Here is a 22,646-nt window from a genome sequence, read left to right as displayed (position 1 = left end):
ATTACACCTTTATTAAAGTCAAACAAGCATTATTTATAAAGAAAATTTTATTTCTTATCAAAAATACTTAAAATCTATATTTAAAATGAATGTTTATTGACTTTTAAATAAGAAGTCTTTCGATTTCTTGTTGTATTGTTTGAATTTGGGTTTTTAATTGGGATCCTTCATTTGCAGTAACTGAACAAGCAACAATTGGACGAGAAACCCCACAAGCACGACCGAGTGCCTGTTTAGATCGAACGAAAACATAAGGAACATTCTTATCTTCACAAAGCAAAGGTAAATGTAGTAAAATTTCAATAGGTTTGGTATCTGCGGCCAAAACAATAAATTCTGCCAAACCACGATTTAAAGTTTTTGTTGCTTCATTAGCCCCTTTTCTTAGCTGACTGAAATTTAAAGATTGTTGCACCAAATTTAAAATTTTTGTTGTTAATGCTGGATCAGCAAGGGGAAAAGCTTTGGGATTAACCTCCTCTGTCTACAATATACAAAAAATTAATAAGGCTTATTTCGATTTAAAAAAAGAAAGAAACTTACCATAATTGTTAGTTTTTGTTGTAAGGTTTTATAAAAAGTTACTTTATTTCAACCTCTCGGCTTTTTAGCTTCACTGAGGGAATTTAAGGAAAATATAATTCAAACGTTTACACAGAGCCTCGTGCCTATATTTGAGCTTTGTTATATTGTTATACTTTATTTAAAAAAACGCACATGTATAATTTGACTTAGCAGGAGAGTGAAAATGCCAAAATGCTTTCAAACTTTAAGTGTGGCCAGATGTAAAATATCGTACTGAGAAGAAAATCAAATAATAAGTTGTACGACTATGTATACACTTCAGTTTTTAAAACATCGCCTTTATTTCTTTTCTCTGGGGGTTATTAGGTGAAACATAATAGAATAATTATATATAAGTATTTTAAATACACTTTTATAATAAACTTATTTTTAACATTTCGTATAATTATATATTGTAAAAACTAATATTATAATAAAAATTTGGCAGACAATATTCTAAATTAGCTCGCAAAATAAACAGATAAAAAGATCGGGTGACTATGTTTATTTGTTTTAAATGTTACGGTTAGATTATTAACTGTATTTGTAAAGCATTTTAGCCATATACGACATTGGAAACACATCGAAAAAAGTGATATAAAATATCATATACGTACTTCATAATCAACTCATATACTTCAATAATTAATACAATAACTGTAATTATTGAAGCTCTTAAAAAGCATTAAATTTTAGCAAACACTAAGTAAATAAGTTTAAATGTATTTGGTCCTGCAATGATCTATGTGGAATGTACCATAATAGCACGTCTTACCAGGCATGACTTTTCGAAAACTTTCTTATCGATATTATTTTTCTTGTTTATTGACTATAACCAGTGCTGTCAGTTTAATTTAATTGTACAATTAATTTTTCACTACCATCTTGAATTTCATTTTATTAGAAAGAGACAAAAGTTGAATTTAAATTTACTTCATTTAATCCCAATAAACTTTAATATTTTTTTTTTATAAATATAATTCACAATTGTTTTAAAAGTTCAATGAATTGATGATATGAGCTAATGAGTAAATCAAAGATAATTTCCAAATTTATATGAAGTTCAAAATGGAAAGGTTTTGGAAATTATTTGTGTGAAGAAAATTTATTAATATTTTTAGCTCTACTGTTTTTCCAAATTTTTTTTTTAATTTAATTTTTTTTTATGCACAAAATTATATTAATTTATAAACAATTGCTGGCAGTTTTTATATACATTCTTTAAAATAAAACTAATTTCATTTTAATTAACAATTTTGCGGAACTATTGAACTTTTCCGATTCACAATATTTCACTGACTTATTTAAAACCTTCTCAATTTGAAATTTACTTCCTTTATTGTTAATAAATAAATTAAAAAAAATTTACATTTTTTTTTCATAATTTTATAATTTTCATTTTTTTACATTTTTTCATAAATTTTATGATTTCCTTGATTTTAAAACAAAAAATTTTTTCAATTGTGAATTTGTATATTAGTCCAAAAAAAAATGTTTTTTTCCTCGTATGTCAACTGGGTTGCAAAAATGAAATAAAAAAAACATATTGACAGTATAGGATTTTTTTCGGAACTTTTTGAAAAATTCCATCAGAATCGTTTTGTCTTTCTTTGTTAATGGTGGAGTTCTTGTTGAAAATTTTGATTTTCCTATAGAGAAAAAAATAGAGGAGAAAAATAAAAAAAAAATCAATTTTTGTGGATTAATATTTTTTTTGTGCAAAATATAACGAAAAAAAAAATACGAATTCGCGTTTTTTCAATTTCAATTTACGCTCTATAAAAAAAGACATAAATAAAGAAAAAACAAAACCCGTGTTCTAAAAAAATTTTGTGTTTTTTTTAAGTAAAAATTTTATTTAATTTTTTTTTACGTTAATTAAATTCTGTCGCTGTCGTCGTCGTCGTCATTCTTATTTCTAATTTAATTTGAAGTTTGAATATTTTTTTTCTAAATTTTATAAAAAACTATAATTTTTTGGATTCAATTTAAATTTTTTTTTAATTGTTTTTTATATAAAAGAAAAGTAAAAAATAAAATATCGATCGAAGGGAAAGTTGTAAAATGTAAGTTTGTGTGTAATTTTTTTCTAATAAAACAAAAAAAGATTTTGTGAACAAGAAAAGAAAAAAGGAAATTTTTGCAGTTACGGGTCGCCGCGGACAACAGTTGTCAAGAATTTAAAAAAAAATTTTCATGGACTATTTTCGATAACCTTAAATAATTTTTACAAATTAAGGAATATTTTTCTTACGAAATTTAATTTTTTATAAGAAATAATAAAAAATTGGAAATATAATAACAAATAAAATAAGGAATTTAAAAAAATTTTTTTTTATGCATGTGTGTATACTACATAATATATACATACATATACATACACCTGTTTTGTGTTAGATAATAATAAATATATGTATGAGGGAGATAATGAAGTGAAAAATGAAAATTTGCAAAACAATATTTAAAAATACAAAATATTTGAATAAAATTTTTCGCGATTAATTTCGAAAATAAATAAATTTTTTATTTTGAAAAAAGAAAATAATAATTTGTAATTTTGTTTCCCAAAATTATAAATTGTGGAATATTGAAAAAAAAAAACAAAATATTAAAAATAAAATTAAAGAAAATTAAAAATTGTTTCTATTAAATTATAAAGTGAAATTAAAACTTGCAAGCGAAAATTATTTTTCTTATACTTACTAAATATACGATAAAATAAAATATATATATGTGTATAGAAATATACACACACATACTTAACTACCTATAATATATATATACATACATATAGAATAAACTTTTGTGGAATACCTTCTTCTTACCTAATATTGATTGATTAAAAAATAAAAAGAAAAAAAAAAATTGATTTTTGTGTAATGCTATTTATAGTGTTTTAACCTCTGTGTGTAAGCAGTGTGTACAAAAAATTGAAAAAAAAAAATAAAACTATTTAATAAACTCCCCACTTTGCCTACCTACCTACCTTATTTTTTCTCATTGTGGTAAAATAACTATAATATTCATTTTATATTTACATACTACTTTTAAGTGAAGAAAAAAAAATGCAATATTTTAGGTATACCTACACAAATAATATTAGAAAATTTTCCGAAAAAAATATTTATAAGTAGCTTACCCTATCTACCTAGAAGAAAAGAAAATTCTTTAAAAAGAAAAGAAAATTCTATGCCCAGATTCAAATAAATCCTTAGAGTAGTATATTTTCCAGCCACCATAATTAATTAATAAATTTGTGAGTAGAAAAAAAAATTATAAAAAAAATAATAAGAGAAAAAATTAACAAAACACAAATTAATTCTTGTTAAAACTACAAAACTACACAACAACAATAATATTGTAAAATTCCCAAAAAAAAAAAAAACAAGAAAAAAAATTATTAAAAAATATGTAGATACCTACACAGAGAAAAATATTTTTTTTATTATTTTTTTTTTTTGTTACAAGGTGATTCTCCAACCGACTAACTACCCAATTAAAGCAACAATAATAATAAAAACAAAAAAAAAAAATAATAAAAAAAATTAAATGGGATTTTTTTGTGTTTTTTTTTTATTTTCTACTTCTACTTTACTATAAAAAATGATCATATGATTGGATTACCATGGAAATAATTTGTTTTTTTTTTTTTTGCTGCTATTTTCTTTTTTCATATTTTGTGATAAGAAATAAAATACATAAATTATTTAAGATTGAAAAAATAAAAAAGAAATAATTTTTTTTTTTTAGTCATATTTTTCATAATTTTCAAATTATTTATTTTTGTTCATTAACACCTGTTTGTTATTGTAGATTTTTGTTGAATTTTTTTTTTTTTTTGCTAAAAAATATTTGGAAAAAGCAAAAAAAAAATTTTTGTTATCTATGTATAGCTATCCATATAAAGTACAATATACAGGTGTATACATACATTCATGTAGGTGGCTACAATAATTAATTATGACAATTTTTTATGCATATCTACTTATGAGTACAGATAAATTGCTAATTAAAATGGCATGGATCGATTTATGGAATCAATATATTTATCATAATATATTTAGTAACCTCTAGTAGTTATAGTGGTCTACTTATCCGAAAAGTACATATACTTCAGACAAAAGTTTCAAATAACTTATAGATAATTACAGAATTTTAGTACAAATTTTAGCACAAATTTATTGTCAGATATTTTAGGTAAGGAATCGCCTCATTGCAGTAACTAGCTGCTATGGGTAGACAGAACCAAAAGAAATTTTTAAAAAAAATTTAATAGAATAGGATGAAGAAAGAAACTAAATTTAAATATGTGTGCTTATAAGGATACTTTTAATTTCAGGTTACGTAGGTATCTACTCCATTTTCAAAGTAGGTTTACATAAATAATGTTATTCAAAATTTCAAAAATTTTATTATACTTAATGTGAAAATATTTAAATTTTAAATAATTTTGGTATACCAACACAGTTTTTTTTGTATTTCTAATAATATCTACATACAAACTTAGGTAGGTATACATACCTTGATTTGACCCATATAAAAAAAACATAAATATTATACTTATGTAGGTACCTACAAACTTATCTGAATAATTCAACTGTAAAAAAAATGACATTTCAATTAATATTGGTTTTAATTTAATGAAATTGTATTATAAGTAGAATTTGTTATTTAAATCATGAAATCAGCTGATCTTTGTTCCAAACTTACTCCAAAGTATATACCTAATTGTTGTTATTTAGACGGTAATAATTTGAAATTAGGTTTATAAATTGATTAGAATTCAATAACGTAATTTTATTAGTTATAAACGAAGTTTGTTAAATAAATTTTATAACATTCTAATTCTTGATATACTTACTTACTCAATTAAAAAAATTTTCCAATTATTTATATTAAAACACAAAATTCTTCTGAAATCGGTATGGTTAGATAGGTACTACAACATTGTTTTTGTGTTTTCTTATCTATTAAGTAAGTACCTAGGTTGTTACTTAATTCTTAATCGATTTTATTATCATTGATACTCAATTTTTTTTCTTTTTATTGTTGTAAATCTAATTAAGGCACGTGTATGTATCCCCATAGGAAAATTATATATTTTTGCAAAAGTACTATAATACCTACATTATCAATACAATACCTTAATTGCGTTTGATTGTATATAAGTACTTACAATATTCGTTTAAAATATTGTATATTTTCTATTTTTTTTGCTCTACCCAAAGATTTTTTCAATAGAATTCTTGTTTATTTACTTGCAAAATCTACTTTTACTTTAATATTATATTTGCATGACAAAAAAATTAAAATTCAAATGTAGGTACCTACTTAAACCCCTATACATATTTTGTTTCTCTCGAGAAAACAATAAAAATTTCATTTAAAATATGAAAATATTCCATTAAAAATTAAAAAAAAAAAAAGAAATAAATGAAAAAAGAATATGAATGGAATTTATTTGCTTTTTTTTTACAAAATTTTAATTGCTAAATATCTAAGTAATGACAAAAACTTTTGAATTTTTTCAAAAATATTTTTCTTTACTTACTTAAATGTTATAATTTTAAAGATAAAAGTACTTATACAAAGAAAAGAAAAATAGGGGTGACGGGGTTAAAAATTGAGAATTGTGAAAGCAATTGTAATTTCAATAGTATTTTTGTACATTTTGTACGAGTACATACATACATATTCTGTATGGACACGTTTGTATATATATATACAATATTGATTTAAGTATTTTTTGCTTTCATTCTTCTGTTGAATTAGATATTCATTGTTAAATGAAAATATCTCTTAAATACTGATTTACTTCAGTCACATATTAATTAGCGAATTAATTTAAATACTAGTATAGTCTAGTTTAATGTAGTTTAACCAAAAATTAGAAAATTTTTTATCAGAAAAAGAATAGCTCTAATTAAATTTAAATTGTATTTTTTTTTCTCAAATTAAATTATTTATATTATATTTGAAGTAGAAAATATAGGAGTGATTTTGGAGAAGGGGGGGAAGAAAATATCGCTCTTTCTTTTTTTTTTCGTTTTCAAAATCTAATTAAAAAGAATCTAATTAAGAGAGAACATTTTACTAATTAAGTTTATTCAACAATTTTTTTTTTTTTTTTTTCGAAAAATGTTTAAATATTTGGATGATTTAAAACATTTACTGACTCGGGTTACTTAGTTTGCAAATTTAAAAATATTTAAAACTTTCATTTTCATATTTTCACTTTTATTTTGGTCGTTGGTCTAAATTACTTAATAAAAAAATATTCGGCATATGTAGTTAAATTTTAGTAAATTACAGATTTTTTTAATATAAAATCTAAATATTTACTTTACACAGGTTTGAATATTTGAAAATTTCCAAAACCTTTATAAAACAGCTGCAGTGTTTCTCTTACTTCTTCTTCTTTAAATAATGAAGAGGGATGTTGATCATAAGTGTCTTGAATTAACATATCGCATTTTTCTTGTCAAAAACTCCGGAATTGATTTTGGTTGAAATATTTTTAGGCATATTAAAATATGGCCTCCACCTATAACAATGGCGTTTTGAAAAAAATTTTCAAATTAAATGTTATTCAAATTTATAACAACAATATTATATGGGTTTATTTTGAAGGTGACTAAGTCAATTTCAAATTGAAAATTAAATATTAGTCCATTAGGATTTAGAATAACAATAAATTCGATTAAGTGATTACTAGTTTTATAAAATAATTGATTTCGTATCCGATAATACTTATAAGTTGCAAATGAGCAACAATCGTCTTTATTAGCAAGCAACAATCGTCATTATTTAGTGGAATGAGTCGGAAGGGGAGAGGGGGAGGGGGCGTTTAGGTGGTACACATTAAATAGGTTGAGGAGTAGAAATAACAAAAACAAAAAAATTAATATAAATAGCATTACATAATTATCAATTTTTCTATAAAAACATAAACTTTTATTCAAAGAAATAAAAACAATAAATAAGTGACTAATTATTTTTTAATATAAAACAATTAATTTTTAAAATAATTTTTAAATTAATTTTATATTTTTTTTGTTTGTTTCTTTTAGTGAAGGAAAAATTCATTTACAAATTTGTGAAAAAGAAAATTTAATTTTCATATTGAGAAAATTTTGAAATCGGAAAGGGAAGAAAAATTGTTATAGAAAGAAAATAAAGTGCAATAAAGGAAAAGAAAATCTTCAAATTTTTTTTTTTGAATTAAAGAAGAATAAAGGAATAAAAATTAAAGTGATAAGAAAAAAAAATAATTTGAAACCCACAAGAATTTTATTTAATTATTTAAAAAAAAATTTAACCAGTTGTTTTAGTTAACATTTTTTTTTTCAAATTATTTAAATAACATTTTGAAGATAAAAATAAAAAGTAAAAATTTCTTTTAAGTGTAAAAAATTTCAAAAAAAATAAATAAGAAAATTTGAAATAATTTTTTTTTTTTTATAAATTAAAAAAATCAATTTTTCTACTCTTGTATATTTTCTTTAAAGAATAATATACAATATATAAAATAAATAAATATATAGGTATATATATATTAAAATATATATATATATATAATTAATCTTGAAAAATATCTTGAAAAAAAAGTAAGTGTTCATGTGTGTGTGTGTGATATAAAATAATAAAATTTCTTTTTTTTTAAATAAAAAAATTTTTTGGTTTGTTTTTAAATGTAAAAAATAATAACAAAAAAAAAAGGGTTTATTTTTTTTTTTCAAATTTTTATTTTTTTTTTAATTTAACCAATTTTTATTAATATATTATATATATATACAGTAAGGTCTCTTTTTTTATGCGAATTATTTTTGTTCTATTTGTATTTGATTCAAAATTTTCTTAGACTCGCATAAATATACAGTCACCTAAAATCATAAAATACTCAAAGCTCCTTTTTCATTTATTACACCACTGACACAATCGTACTTAACGTTTATACATGTAAAGGACGGCTAAATTTACTTTAAAACTTTTCACATCCACATTGTGTCAGTGATTTTGATTTTTAAAATGAGATTTTGCAATTTGGGAATTCTTTCCCGTATGTGTATAGTCACTGTGACTATATTCTGAGTTTCGGATTGAAAAGTATTGAACTGTAATGTAATTGTTTTGTTAATTAAATTTTTTATTGATGGTGTTTTTTTTCAATCTTTATAATACTTAAGTGATGAGTTTAAATCGTCTGTTGAGAAATAAAACTGTGAATAATCCATATACTTTGTATACGTTATATACTGTTTCATTTCTCAACAGACGAAATTTTGTTGATCTCAAATTACAGTAATAAGCAAGAGCAATAAATTTTGATTACTCTTTTAAAAAAGTTTAAATTGAGTGTCGTAAATTATTAGCGATTTTAAAAATTTAAAGTACTTAAATTAATTTTTTATATGCACTTAATTCTGTAGAACGTATACATCGCATTAAACGAGACTTTACTGTACAAATAAATTTAAACAACAATTAAAAAACAAAATCAATTTAGTTATTAATGAGAAAAAATATATATATTTTTTATTTTTTTATTTATTTATTTTTTTTTTAATTTTTTCTACTACATATTAAAAAAAATTAAATATCACACGAAAAAAAATGCAAAGAAGAAAAGAAATAAAAAAATTACTTAAATTAATTAAATTTACTAACACCAAATTATATAATCAAAATATTACCTACTTACTTATATATCATTATAAATTAAGAAAAAAAAAAATTTAATTATAATTATTATTTTTGTTGTTTTTTGTTTTACCTATATTTCATGTATACATTTTTAAGTTTCTTTTTTATTATTATTATTCTTTTTTAATATTAACAATATTATTATTATATTTTATTTGTTCTTAATATTATTTATACATATGCATATTATAATAAGGTGTAATCGATAATGTCAAATGCCGGTCGACAATAATTGGTTCTGGTAGTCACCAACGGGCAATCAACAATATGTATGCTTAAAATAACATTTGTATATATACAACTGTTGCGTGAAACCCGGCTAACAACTGCTTTAACACCAAATTATTTTGGGTAGCATGAATTTGGCATACTTCACGTTTTACTTCTTTTCAATATCGAATTTTTTTTTTTAAATATGTCTGTACATCTATATGCCGGATATTATAAAATTTCTAAAACTAAATTTCATTAAATGAAATGAACCAAAAAATTTTTAATAATATGACAGGCAATTGACATTATTAATTACGTGACAATTTTGCTTTTTGTATTATCGATTACACTACAAATGTATATATATATATATATAGAGATCTGTTGACAATATTTAAAAATTACAAAATGCTTTTGTTAACTGCAATATCGATTAAGATGCAAAAGAACCCCAACCTGTATTTTACTTTTATCGATTACACCAATATATAAATACACATTGTATACAAGTATATAAACTATATACATATGTATATATTATATATATATCAAATAATAAATGAAAATTATACTTAGTTACACTCTGTTTGGTAAAGTTCATTAACAAAAAAAAAAATTCATAGCAATTATTAAAAAAATGAAAAGGTCTTACTTGTTATTAATTTTGTTATTTTTGTTTTCTTTTTGTAAAAAGTGAAAATTAACACAATTTACTCATATTACAATAAGAATATATATGTGTTTTTTAATTTTATATACTTATATGTACATATATATATATAAGAATAAAATATAATATTGTGTTTTTTTTACGGTATTACAAATGCTTTTTTTTTTACGGTATTGCGTTACAGTATTATTGTTATTGTTTATATATATGGTAATAATTACTTACTAAAAATAAAAACATACTTGTATCTCTGTATGCTTAAGTACTTCATTTAATTAAAAATTGAAGTACAATTGTACAATTATACCAAAAACAATATTATTTACTTCAGTTGTTTTTCTTAATATTATAAATATTAATATATATTTTTTTAAAAATTATACTTCAAATATGAAACATATATATATATACATATGTGTATATATATAAACACAATAAATCCCAATAAATTTTTAAATTAAAGTTTAGAGAACGAGAGAACATATTTAAACTACTCATTTAATTAAAATACAATATATTTGCATTTTTTAATATTTTTATTAAAAAAATTTTCCGGAGGCTCAAAGGTATCCTCAGCAATATGATGATGGAATGCCTTCAGACGAACGAGAAATACCTAATGACATTTTGCTTTTTCGGTTTCTTCTTCCTTCTCTAGTTATGAGTAGTGAAAATTGAAATTTCTGTAAAATTCCCCTTCTAAAGGTGTACCAGTGATCTTGAATTTTTTTTTTGTTCCTTCAGAAATATTTTAATGAGCAATGTCAAAATATTTGTAAAATATCATTAACTTCTTGTTCGTCTGGAGGCATTATATTACCATACTATGGGAGTTCCATTGAGTTTCGGACACCCTACATAAAAGCATATACGTATCAAATATTTAAAAATACAAATAAATAATTTTTGTTTTATAATTAAGGTTTCGATATATATATACAGGTATATGTACATATATATACTCTTGATTTATATATATTAAAAATATACATAATATAATATAATAAATATGTATATGTATAAATATTATTTATTCGTTGTTTGTTCTAACTTTTTATATTTATATTAAATTATTACTTATATACTTACTTACTTAATTATTGTTATTAATTTTTTTTTTTATTTATTCGTTAATATTTTTTAATTTAATTAAATTTTATATTATATACATATATTTTAAAAAACAATGATCTTTAATAAACAAATATTAAATTACTTAATTGGAATTTGCTAAGCATATTTTGATTTATAATCAATTAAATAATCGACTAATTAATTCATTTTATAATCTTAAATTTCTTTAATATAAGTATATATACATGTATAATATAATTAATAATGTATTCGTATAACATTTAAATTTTTATTTTTTTCGAAATACTTACTTGAGTATTAAAATTTTCTTAATAATTATGATTGAGTTTGTAATTAATTATGATTGTATGAATGGCTGATTATTTCTAATACACAAGATTATTTTATATACATATTTTATTAAATTATATAAAATTACAAAATGAGTGCTACTTATATTTCAATTCACAATATTTTATTCAATTTGTTTTACAAGAAATTATTTTTTGATTAACAAATTATTGTTAATAAAAAAATAGTAAATTAAAAATTCATAATTACTTAATTATATTGAAAAGTAATTTATGGTTTTAGTATTATTGAATAAGTAGTTCAGTTTTTTTGAAAATTTCTTGATTTTTCAAAATTTGTATTTATTTTAAATGAAAAATTTTCAATACTTTATTCAAAATGTTTGAATGTTAATGAAAAAATTGAAACCAAATACGTTAAATACGGTTATCTAAAATAATATTTCTAATTAATATAATTAATTATAATTATATATACTTATATTTTATTTAAAAATGCTTTAACAACAAATAATTTTTTATTAATAAATTTTACATTAAATTACATTAAACTAGAATTACAAATAAATTTTGTAATACTTAATTAAATTATCTACATTTTCTTAAATCTTAAATACTTTCTTTAACTAATAATAAATATTTTTTAAAAACATGCTTTTATATTATATATAATATTATATACATTAAGTAATTTACATTTATCATTTTATTTTAATTTGATTATTTTATTTTAATAATTAAAAAAATCATACATCATTACAATAATTGCTATTTTATTATAATAATTATTTAATTATTACTTACCTCTTGTAACTATTTAATTATAAATTATTTACCGTTAATAATTATTATTAAAAATCTACTTATTTTCTTAATTATTTTGTATAATTTCATCTCTATGAATATCATTTTGCTTTTCCTTTCCTCCTCTCTTCTCTATTACTTAATTATGAATATATTTAATAATAATAATGAATTTACAAATACTTACTTAAAAAAGTACCAAAAAAAGTACTTAAAATTTAAATTTTTTTATATAATTTTTTAATTTTTGTTTTATACTTAAAATTTTTTTTATGTTGTTTACAATTTTATTAAAATATTTAAATTTATTTTCTAAAAAATTTGAATAAATTTGAAAATAATTTTTTTTTTTCAAAAAAAAGCAACAAGAACTTGTTAAACTCAAAATTAAAAATAAAAATATTTATTTTAATTATTTTTTTTTATTATAAATTAAATATTTATTAATTAAATATTAAAATATTAAATTTCATATATAATTACATAAAATTATTCAAAAAAAAATTTAATAATACAATTGAAATTTTTTTTTAATGAAAATCAATTAGAACAACAAAACAACAACAACAAGAATAAAAATAAATAAAAAAAACATTTTTATTCTAAAACATAACAACAAAATCATTGCAAGAAAATTAAAAAAAAAAAATTATTATACTTAAACAACACAATAAAGGAATTTAATTAAAAAAAAAAATAAGATTAAAAAAAAACAAAACAAAAATTAAAATATATATACAAAAAATCAAAAATTAAAGCAAAAAAAAAAAAAAAATTAGGACACGCTGGACTCAATTAAGGATAAAAGTCGTCAACAACAACAACAACAACAACAGCATCATCATCCACATCTTCATCATTATAATTCACTTCCTATTAATCTATCCTTTGATTCCGTAAATTCTTTTACTACTACCGATACTACTACTACTACTACTAGTACTACTAAAACTAAAAATACTACAATATCTCATAATACAACTGCAAACATTAATACAAGCACAAAAATAACCGCCACCACCACCGCCACAATTAGTACACAAAAAACAACAACAGCAACAACAACAACTGCTACTAGTAGCACATCATCCTCATCATCAAATCCATATCATAATAATAGTAATAATAAATCCTTAAATAAACGTTCATTTTCCTTTAAACCATTGGATAAAGATATCCAACAGAAAATTTCTAATTTCAAAAAGTCTGATAATAAAACATTCGACGTGGCCGAATCAACAGGATCAGGTAAATTTTTTTTTTTTTTTTTTCTAAGTTTTTCTCTCAGTTTTTTTCTTCTTCTATTAAGAGTATTGAAAAAATAAAAATGATTTTTTTTAAAAATCAATATGATTGCAATAATTACAAAAAAAAAAGAAAAGAAAACCCTTTAAAGAATGAAAATTTCCCTTTTTCAATATTATTATTATTTTCGTCCTTTTATATAATTTTATACTTTAAAGTATACCATTAATTTTAAAATGAAAGAGAAAAAAATATTAGAGAATGAAAAAAAATCCTATTTCTTGCCTTGTTTTATGTTTTTTTTTAATTTGTATCTTTGGATGAAATCAAAAAGTAAGCACTATGATTAAGATGTTGCAGCAGTGGTACTAACAACATAATCAAAAAATAATCACGAAATCAGCTGGCGTAAATAACATAATCAATTTCTTAACGTTCACTCAATTAAGCTCTAATTGATAGTATAACAAGTCACCTAACTTTTAATAAACTTAAATCAGGTGTCAGCAACTACAGAACTACTGAACTTTTACTGCGTAATCAACCACTTTACTTGATAAAATAAGAATATTCAAGAAAAAGAAAAGGACTAATACATTTTTTTTTTGTGAATATCAAGACCCAGAAACAAAACTTTCACTAAGAGCCCCGAATATATGTAATATTTGACTATCATTCTAATCATCTCGCTTTTTTACTCACTTTTTATTCAAATCAGAATTTTTTAATAGATATTTTTTGTTTTCCAATAAGATTACTCATTTATTCAATTGGATTTTTTTATTTTTTCTCAAATTATCGAATGAATGTCTCACTTTCAAAAATAAAGTGAATAAATTTTATATATAATATTTTAAAATAAATATTCTTACTAAAAAATTACGTTATACAAATGTATGATAATTATTCACTTTCTACTCACTTACCGAGTAAAATAGCAATATAGACGATCATCCCCTATATCTCAGGAAATAATTGATGAATTTTTTTTTAAATTTAATATTTGAGCTCAGGTTGCTAATGAAATTAATTGGAAAACTTTACATCGAAATTGGATCGCGGATTATGAATATCTAGTAAAAACCAAATTTACATTTTTCTAGGGAGATTAATTAAAACCTACTTTATATTTTTTCATAGAGTTTTGTAAAAAATATTTAATTGAAAATTTTCATAATCTTATGCAACACTTTAATAATACAGCTGGTTATGTGCTGACTATCTTAATAAAATTTTTAAAAAGTAACTCGTATATTGTAAAATTTACAACTTTTAACTTGTCATACTTGTATCATTTACAAGTTTAAACCAAACAGACGAAATTTAACATATTTTATAAAGGATGTCGTAAAATTTAATACCGCGCCATTGTAACATAATACGAGTATGACAATCTTAGAGCAACATCGCAGCAACACTTATGCAATGTTACATTTTATGTTTACTTTTCGATTTCATCCCTTATTAATAACAAAATAGAAGAAACTTCTTATGTATACTTGCATTACGAAAAATTCTCTCTTCTTTTTAATAAAATTTATAATATTTTATGAGTTTTAAAAAAAAAAATGTCCTTATAATTAATTTTAATAAGTTTTTTTAATTTAATTTTATGTTTTTAAAATTGTTGTACATTTTGTATATGTAACGTTTATTATATTGATTTTAAGTAAAAAATTTTAATATGAAAAGATTATTTTAAATGTATTGCAAAAAAAAAAAACTAAAAGGAATTAAGAGTACTTACCCCCTTAATTTTTTGTTTTTGTTCAACTTTTTATACAATAAATTACATTATTTACCTATACCTGTGTATTTAAAACTTTTAAAAGAGAAACTTTTTTAAATAATGAAAAACTTTACGTTTTTTTTTACATTTTTGTTTTTGCTATTTTTATCCTTGTCCTTTCGTTTCCATACAAAAAATGAAAAGAAAATCAAAAACTGCTCCTCCAACATTTTTTTTTTCAATTTAATTTTAATTTCAATTAAATTATAATAAAAATATATTTTTTATTTTTTTATAAAATTACAAATTTTAGTTCTATTATTTTTGAAAATTAGTGTGTTTTTAAAAAAAAAAAATATTGTTGTTGATGTTGTTTGAAAAATACTTTTACTTGCATAATTGTTATTATTATGAAAAAAAAAAATAGTGTTATTGTTATTGTCAAAAATTTGTTGTTCTCATGTTGTGTCATTACTTTAATTATTATACACTTATATAAATTTATTATTAAATGTTATTCATTTTTGATTATTGCATAATTTATGTATATTTAAATGTGAGTAAAAATTACATATATATATATATATATATATTTAATATTCAACACATACTTATATGGAAAAACAAAAAATATTTGATTTCATTGGTAAAATTTCTTTAAATTATTTATTTACTTATTTACTTACATGTTTATATAAATATAGATATATATAATTGGTTTTTAATTTTAAGTTTTATCACGTATTTTTACTTTTAAAATTATTGTACAAAATATTGAATTTTTTTCTACTTATTATATATATATTGTATATAAATTTGTTTTATTAAATCATTGATAAGATTCTTAGAAATCCTCACAGGAGCGATATTCTATACCCAATTTGTCTCTTTTGAAATAAATATAAATGAGAATAGCAGTTATAGTACAATAAAATAGGATTTATTCTGACAGTTATTTTAAAAAAATATGACATTTTATATGACACCTGAATGTTAGATGACATTGACATTATTCCTAAAGTCGGGTATTCTGATTATCAGGTGGTGAGATTAAGTACTAATTTTTATGTACTGTTAATTCTTAAATGCAGTAAGGTTACATAAATTGAAAAATAAGTATTACATAATTTTTTTTCGCAGTGTAAATGTAAAAAAGCAGTAACATTATTTGTGACAGTTTTATAAACACGCTTACTATATCACTATATCTTGGTAATTGAAAACAAAATTTAGAAAAAAAAAACGAATAATACTCATATCTATTTAATGTCATAATAGATGTCACTTTCAGTTAATAGACAGTGACATTAGTTAGTCATAAATTATAAAAATGAACGTACCTGTCGGTAGGTGGATTCCGAAATAAAAAAACGTAATTCTTTTTGACAGAATTCGAGAGTCTTTTTAAAAAGTGTTGAGAATAAGAATAAGTATGACATGCCCAAAATTAATATTTACGTTCTGTGAAGTCGGAGTATTTTAATATATTAAGTAATTAAGTATTTGTGGTTGCAATTTACTTTTTTGAAAATCTATAAAAATTTTTTTAAATTTTCAAATATTTTTTTTCAAACTTCAATAACTTCATTGACTTTATTGTTGGATATAGTAAATCAGAGTGTATATATATTTATTAAATATAGCACTCAAAATTTTTTCAAGTATTTATTTAATTTATTAATTAATATTTTTTAAATAATTATTTTGCGACATTCTTATACATATACACTTATCGCATGATTAAGCATTATGAACAATTATTAAAGATTAAAAGTGTATATATGTAAGTTATATGTCTATTGATATACAATGCTATATTTTAATTGCTGATATTACTAACTTTGTTATTAATTAGATAACTAAAAATTTTAGTGGCAATCAAAAATTATCAATTTAATTTTCTATATTATCTAATTGAATATCTTATCAGTATAGGTTAAATATTTTAGATTTTTAGAAGCTATTATATTGTTGGACTAAGTAGATTGTTTTATAGAAAATTTAGATTAGGAAATGGAAAAGAGAAACTATGTTATAATGGTATTGGAATAGCAATAAGTAAGCCCTTTCCCAATATATACAATAGTGTATTCATTTTTATATTCCACAACATCCTGTATAATTCGATTTTTTTTTTGGTTTCGAAGTAAGCAAATTGCCGTACAGGTATAACAATAAATTATTATTTAGGGCAATTAAGTAATTAATATCTAATATTCGCCTGGTTTATAATTGTTTAGACAGTTGAAATTAGTAATTGTCGATTATGGATACTAAAATTCCTAATAAAATATTTAATATTTTCTAATTTTATATTAATTTCGAATTATATATTTTTTTATCTTTTAAAAGGGTTGTTTGTTTTACTAATAGTATTCTCCTTAAAATGGAAGAAAATTTTTACAACGAAATTCATTGACTTATATAACAATAGTAATTGACATTTTATTGAATGGATCCAAGTCCAGCATCATTTTTTGGTAATTTTTATTAATATTGAATAACATATTCGATTTTGGTACGCTCTCAAGGAATATATGATTGATATTATATAGTTAAATTAAAACTTAGTTGTAATACAATATGTGGTCGGTATTAGAAAATTATTCGAAAATTTTTAAAACATTGCTTAAATAAATTTTCTTATGCTAGAAATTCTCTTCTGTGTTTGTCCTTTCCATTTGTGTCCAACTTTTGTTACAGCTTGTAATAATACTTAAAAGATGATTAAACTCAAATGCTTAAGTATACACATTATTTGAGCGGATCAAGTTTAAAGTAAATGTTTATGTAAGAGTATCCAGTTAAATACATATGTACCCTATTTAATATTTGAAAATAATATCCAAAATACGAGAACTAGAATTTTGTTATCATGACACATACTATGTTTATCAATATTTTTACATTTAATATACATTCATAATACTTGTATAAAAGTTTTACAGTTACCAAAATTATTCACATCCTATTATTTATAGTCTGAAATCTTTAAACCTAAACAAATATACTTAGTTGCTTACATACCTTCTTATTTACATATGTATATACTCGTACATATATAAACATTATATGTACAAGTATCTATACAAATATAATCAAATATAATATTCCAATTAAGTACTTAAGTACTTCTACTATATTTATGTGAAATTGAAATAGAAAACAAATAAGCTTTACAACAAAATAAGTGTATGAGTATTTAGATAATCTTATTGTATTACTTAAGTAAGTAATAATCTTTAAAAAAAATTTATATATATACAGAGTGTCCGAGACTCGACCATATTCCCGAAGCAGAGTATTATAATGTCTCCATACGAACAAGAAATATCTATAAGTAGTGAAATTCAATTGCTTCTCAAGTCATGAGCCGTCAAAATTGGAATTTCGGAAAACTGTTTAATTTTACATTTTTGAATTAGAAATTTCAATTCTGAGACTTCACAATTTAAGAAGGAGGACTCAAAAACCAAAATGGTACCAGGTGTTTTTTGTTTGTTTGGTGGCATTGTGCCAGGGGTACCTTCGAGTCACGATTACTTCTTTGTTTTTTGCCTCTGTACATATTCTTAATTATTAGTATTTTTTTTATAATGTCATTGATTTTATTAATTGTGTTTGAATCTACTTTCATTATTATTTTAAATATTACAAAATTTTTATATTAGTGTACAAATCTAAAAATCGAACTCACCGCAATTGGTTATAACTTGATTTTATTAGAAATTTTCAGATTTATTTGAATATATAATTTTTGTATAAATTATATTTAATTGTTAAAAATATGCACATATAAAAAAATAATGGTGCTTTACAAATTTAAAATTATTGTTGTACTTTACAAGTTGTTGGTTATAAACTTGAATTAAATTATAATTTGTATAATTCGGCCTTGAAATTTAACCTAATTAAATTGCCTTGAGAAATGAAATAAAATTCAACTCGATTAAAATAGGCTTATATGTATATGTATATTAGTTAAAAACGGCTTCAACTGCATAATTTTACGAGCGATCATTGAACTGCCTAAAGCTAACATTTTATTGTACTGACTTTTTTTCCACACGGTCACTCGCTTTTATAAATAGAAATGCGCTATATATGTAGTTACTTCCCTCGCTGTTGAGTATAATAGATTTGCCATCATAACAATAGTGTTCTTTACTCTATGATTTTTCAATTGTACTTTTTTCATTTACCTATACATATGTACTAATAGTATATTAAATTTAATTTATTAAATAGAAATAAAAAATTTAAATACAGATGTTCACAATTTGGTTACTATTCAAATTTTGTAAATTTCAAAAAAAATAATAATAATAATAAAAAAAATTAAATATTGAAAAATAAATATGCAAATTTTTGAAATTTTTTTAAAACTAAAATAAATATACACGTATGACTATATGTATGTATTCATAACAGTGTACATACATAAATGTAAATAACTTAAAATATTAAATTTATTCTAATTATTGAATTACTCACATAAGTACATACAAAATATTTTTTTTTCAATAATATTCTCTTTTGAATTACTAAAATATTTTAGTAATATGTTTATGTTATTCACAAACACATACAAGGTTCTGCAACAGCAAGTCTGTCTGTCTCAAATATACAAAGATTTTTGTGAGCGTTAAAAAATTTATAAATTTTATGAAGCAATTACTTAATATTAATTTTACAAAAATCGTAAGGAGACGACCCAACATGAATATCTGGGAGTTCAAGACTATCTGATTCAGTACTCAATTATTTAAAATTGAGTCATATGAAATGTAAAATAATTAATTAATTTTGAGTCTTCATCAAATTTTACTATGATAATTAAGATAATTGATTTACAAATTACTTAATTTTAAGTACACACATACACACATTATCATATTGTATAACTTGTTATGTAAACTAGTTTCTGTTATAGTTTCATTTTAATTACTCAAATTATGATTATATTATTTACTTCTAAAGAGATTCCTGTAAATAACAAGTACATATTACTTATATAATATTAATATATTGTGTGAATAAGTACTTATAAATTAGTTTACGATTATTTTCTGTTTTATTGATTTTACATTGTTTTCAAATTATTTCAATAATTTCTTTAAATTACTTGTAAGTTAATGACATTAGTATATTTAATGTTGACATTATTTTTTATAGAAGTTTCTTATCATCGTAAATATCAATGTGTACTACAAATATATATATATATATAAAAAATATAATTCATTTATATTAGGATTCAATAATATTTTTAATAATAAGCCAATGACTTTTGATAATTTATAATTTAATATGTTTTTTCAAATACATATTATTAATTTCTATATAATTATTCAATTTGTACTTATGTTATTAAATTTTTATTACTTATTCTTCAAAATAATATTTTGAACTTTTTAATTTAAATAATCAAATTTTATGATATTTTTGTAATAAGCCCTTATATATACTTTAAGAAAATTTAAAAATTATTATTAAAATATTTTTGTTTCTTAATTAAATACAAAAAATAAATGTTAAAGTAACATCAACTAAAGAAGAAAATCAGCTTTGGTAAAGTGCGTATGTAGCGCACGAAATATATTAGCAAAAATAAAAAGTATTTTATTCCGAATAAAAGGAAGTTTTTTTTTCATACACCTAAAAAAAAAAAAAAAATTCGTATTTCGGAAAAATTATCAACCATAGAAGAATTTTTTAACATCAACTTTTTATATCCCATTTATATCCCGTTCTATACTCTATATCCCGTTCACATCGGAATGAGTTTTAAAAGCGTAACGTAGCTTATCACAGCATAATTTCGCTTTTTTAATACAATCTGGTAACGCCGCGCTTACATATGAGAGAGTGCTGTTCTTATGTCACTATATAATTAAACTCATAGGTCACATTTTTTATTTTCAAGAATTTTAGTGAAAACTATTGTTTGTACTATTTTCTTTTGTTTTTATCCGCTTGTATTGTAAAAAAAATTGCTAATAATTGTTGAGTCACCGCCTAGTGGGAATTAAGAAAACAATGAAAAACATAATTACTGTTTAGGAATTTAACAAAATTATATTTACTTATCCGTATCGATTATCCGTAAAAAATTTCACTTGAAAATCAAGATCTACTCATTTTAATCTACTTATTTTAACATAAATATTTGTCTGAATTTCATTTTTCCCTAATGAATAACAATTTAATGAACTACATTTGAATAAATATTTGAAAATTTCCTCTTTTCAAATTCAAGTTTATTATTTGAAGTGTAAATTTCACACCTTAATTAATTTTGGAAACTTCTGTTTTTTTAATTAATTTCTTCTTTTGTCAAAATAAAAAAATCATCTTATAACTTTGAATTTTTTCAATTTTTGTTGTTGTTTTTCATCATTTTTGTTATTCCAAAAAAAATTTTTTTTTTTATTTTCATATTGAAATATTATTTTCATTTTTGTTTTTATTAAACTAAATTATGGAATATAAATACTTAAAAACTCTCTTAAATATTTTGTTTGAAATTTAAGAAAAAAAAAAAATTAAAATAAAAATATTTATTAATAATTTTCTGTAATTTTTTTTCTTTCAAAAAGATAAAAACCACACATTCATAATATCACACCACCCAATTTGACATACCCACACATACGTATATGACGCAAGAATAATATAAGCTATTGTTATAATTCAGGTATAAACACAAATAACTTCATAGCTTATTATTTAATGTTATTTTTAGCATATTTTTTGAATTAAAAAACAACAAAAATTTAAAAACCGACCAAATACTTTTAGTACATTATTTTACATATTACTTGTTTATTACAACACAGTCATAACTCAAAATTTACATATTTGAGAAAATCGAATTTTAAAGTTTTGAGGTTCATATAATTTTCTGGCTATATCATTATTTTATAATGTGCTTATTGTAAGCGGCAGCTTTCAAGCTAGATAAATGGCATTTTACACAAAAAGGAAATGTTAAGAAAAACAAAATAACCGTAATTTATATAAAAAAGGAGTACGAACAAACATTATTTAGCGGTCACATAAAAATATTGCATGCGCATTTTCGATAGAGGGTGTTTTGAAATACTTACATCAAAAAAATTCCTATCAAATATGACAACCGAACAATCATACTTTGAAAGTCGAACTCTGATAAAAGCTCCGCCATCTTTTGGAAAATTTATTAAACTAGTTAATATGTGCTTAATAATATTACCATTTAAATTTACTACCTTTTAAATTTTTATTTTTTTGAACTTCAAATTTATTTTCTTATTTTTATTTTTTATTTATTAATTATTTTTTTTTTTGTAGA

At 21.3% G+C, this 22,646-nt stretch overlaps 2 protein-coding genes across 4 annotated transcripts in view; one reads left to right on the top strand and one right to left on the bottom strand.

The window, feature by feature from the left end:
* Positions 1–29: 29 nt before the first annotated feature.
* On the bottom strand, positions 30–715 carry LOC129616579 (NHP2-like protein 1 homolog). The gene is made up of 2 exons (XM_055532203.1): positions 544–715; positions 30–484 (listed from the first exon to the last, which is right to left on the bottom strand). The coding sequence occupies exons 1-2, from the start codon at positions 544–546 to the stop codon at positions 104–106; spliced, it is 384 nt and encodes a 127-aa protein (XP_055388178.1). The 5' UTR covers positions 547–715; the 3' UTR covers positions 30–103.
* Positions 716–2,163: 1,448 nt separating this feature from the next.
* LOC129616586 (cAMP-dependent protein kinase catalytic subunit 1) overlaps positions 2,164–22,646 on the top strand; it is a 56,981-nt gene continuing 36,498 nt past the window's right edge. Inside the window, exons 1-2 of one of the 3 annotated variants that reach the window (XM_055532215.1) lie at positions 2,164–2,630; positions 7,635–8,171. The gene's annotated coding sequence lies outside the window, so the exon portion shown is untranslated. Of the gene's footprint in view, positions 2,631–7,634; positions 8,172–12,946; positions 13,588–17,774; positions 17,794–22,646 lie in introns of those variants that run through there. The other 2 variants (XM_055532216.1, XM_055532212.1) reach the window with 2 other exon arrangements.

The sequence above is a fragment of the Condylostylus longicornis genome, unplaced genomic scaffold (assembly GCF_029603195.1).
Source record: "Condylostylus longicornis isolate FDR11 unplaced genomic scaffold, ASM2960319v2 ptg000241l, whole genome shotgun sequence".
Lineage (NCBI taxonomy): Eukaryota > Metazoa > Arthropoda > Insecta > Diptera > Dolichopodidae > Condylostylus > Condylostylus longicornis.
Note: the sequence above shows the minus strand (reverse complement) of the source record. Positions and strands in the feature narration are given on the sequence as shown.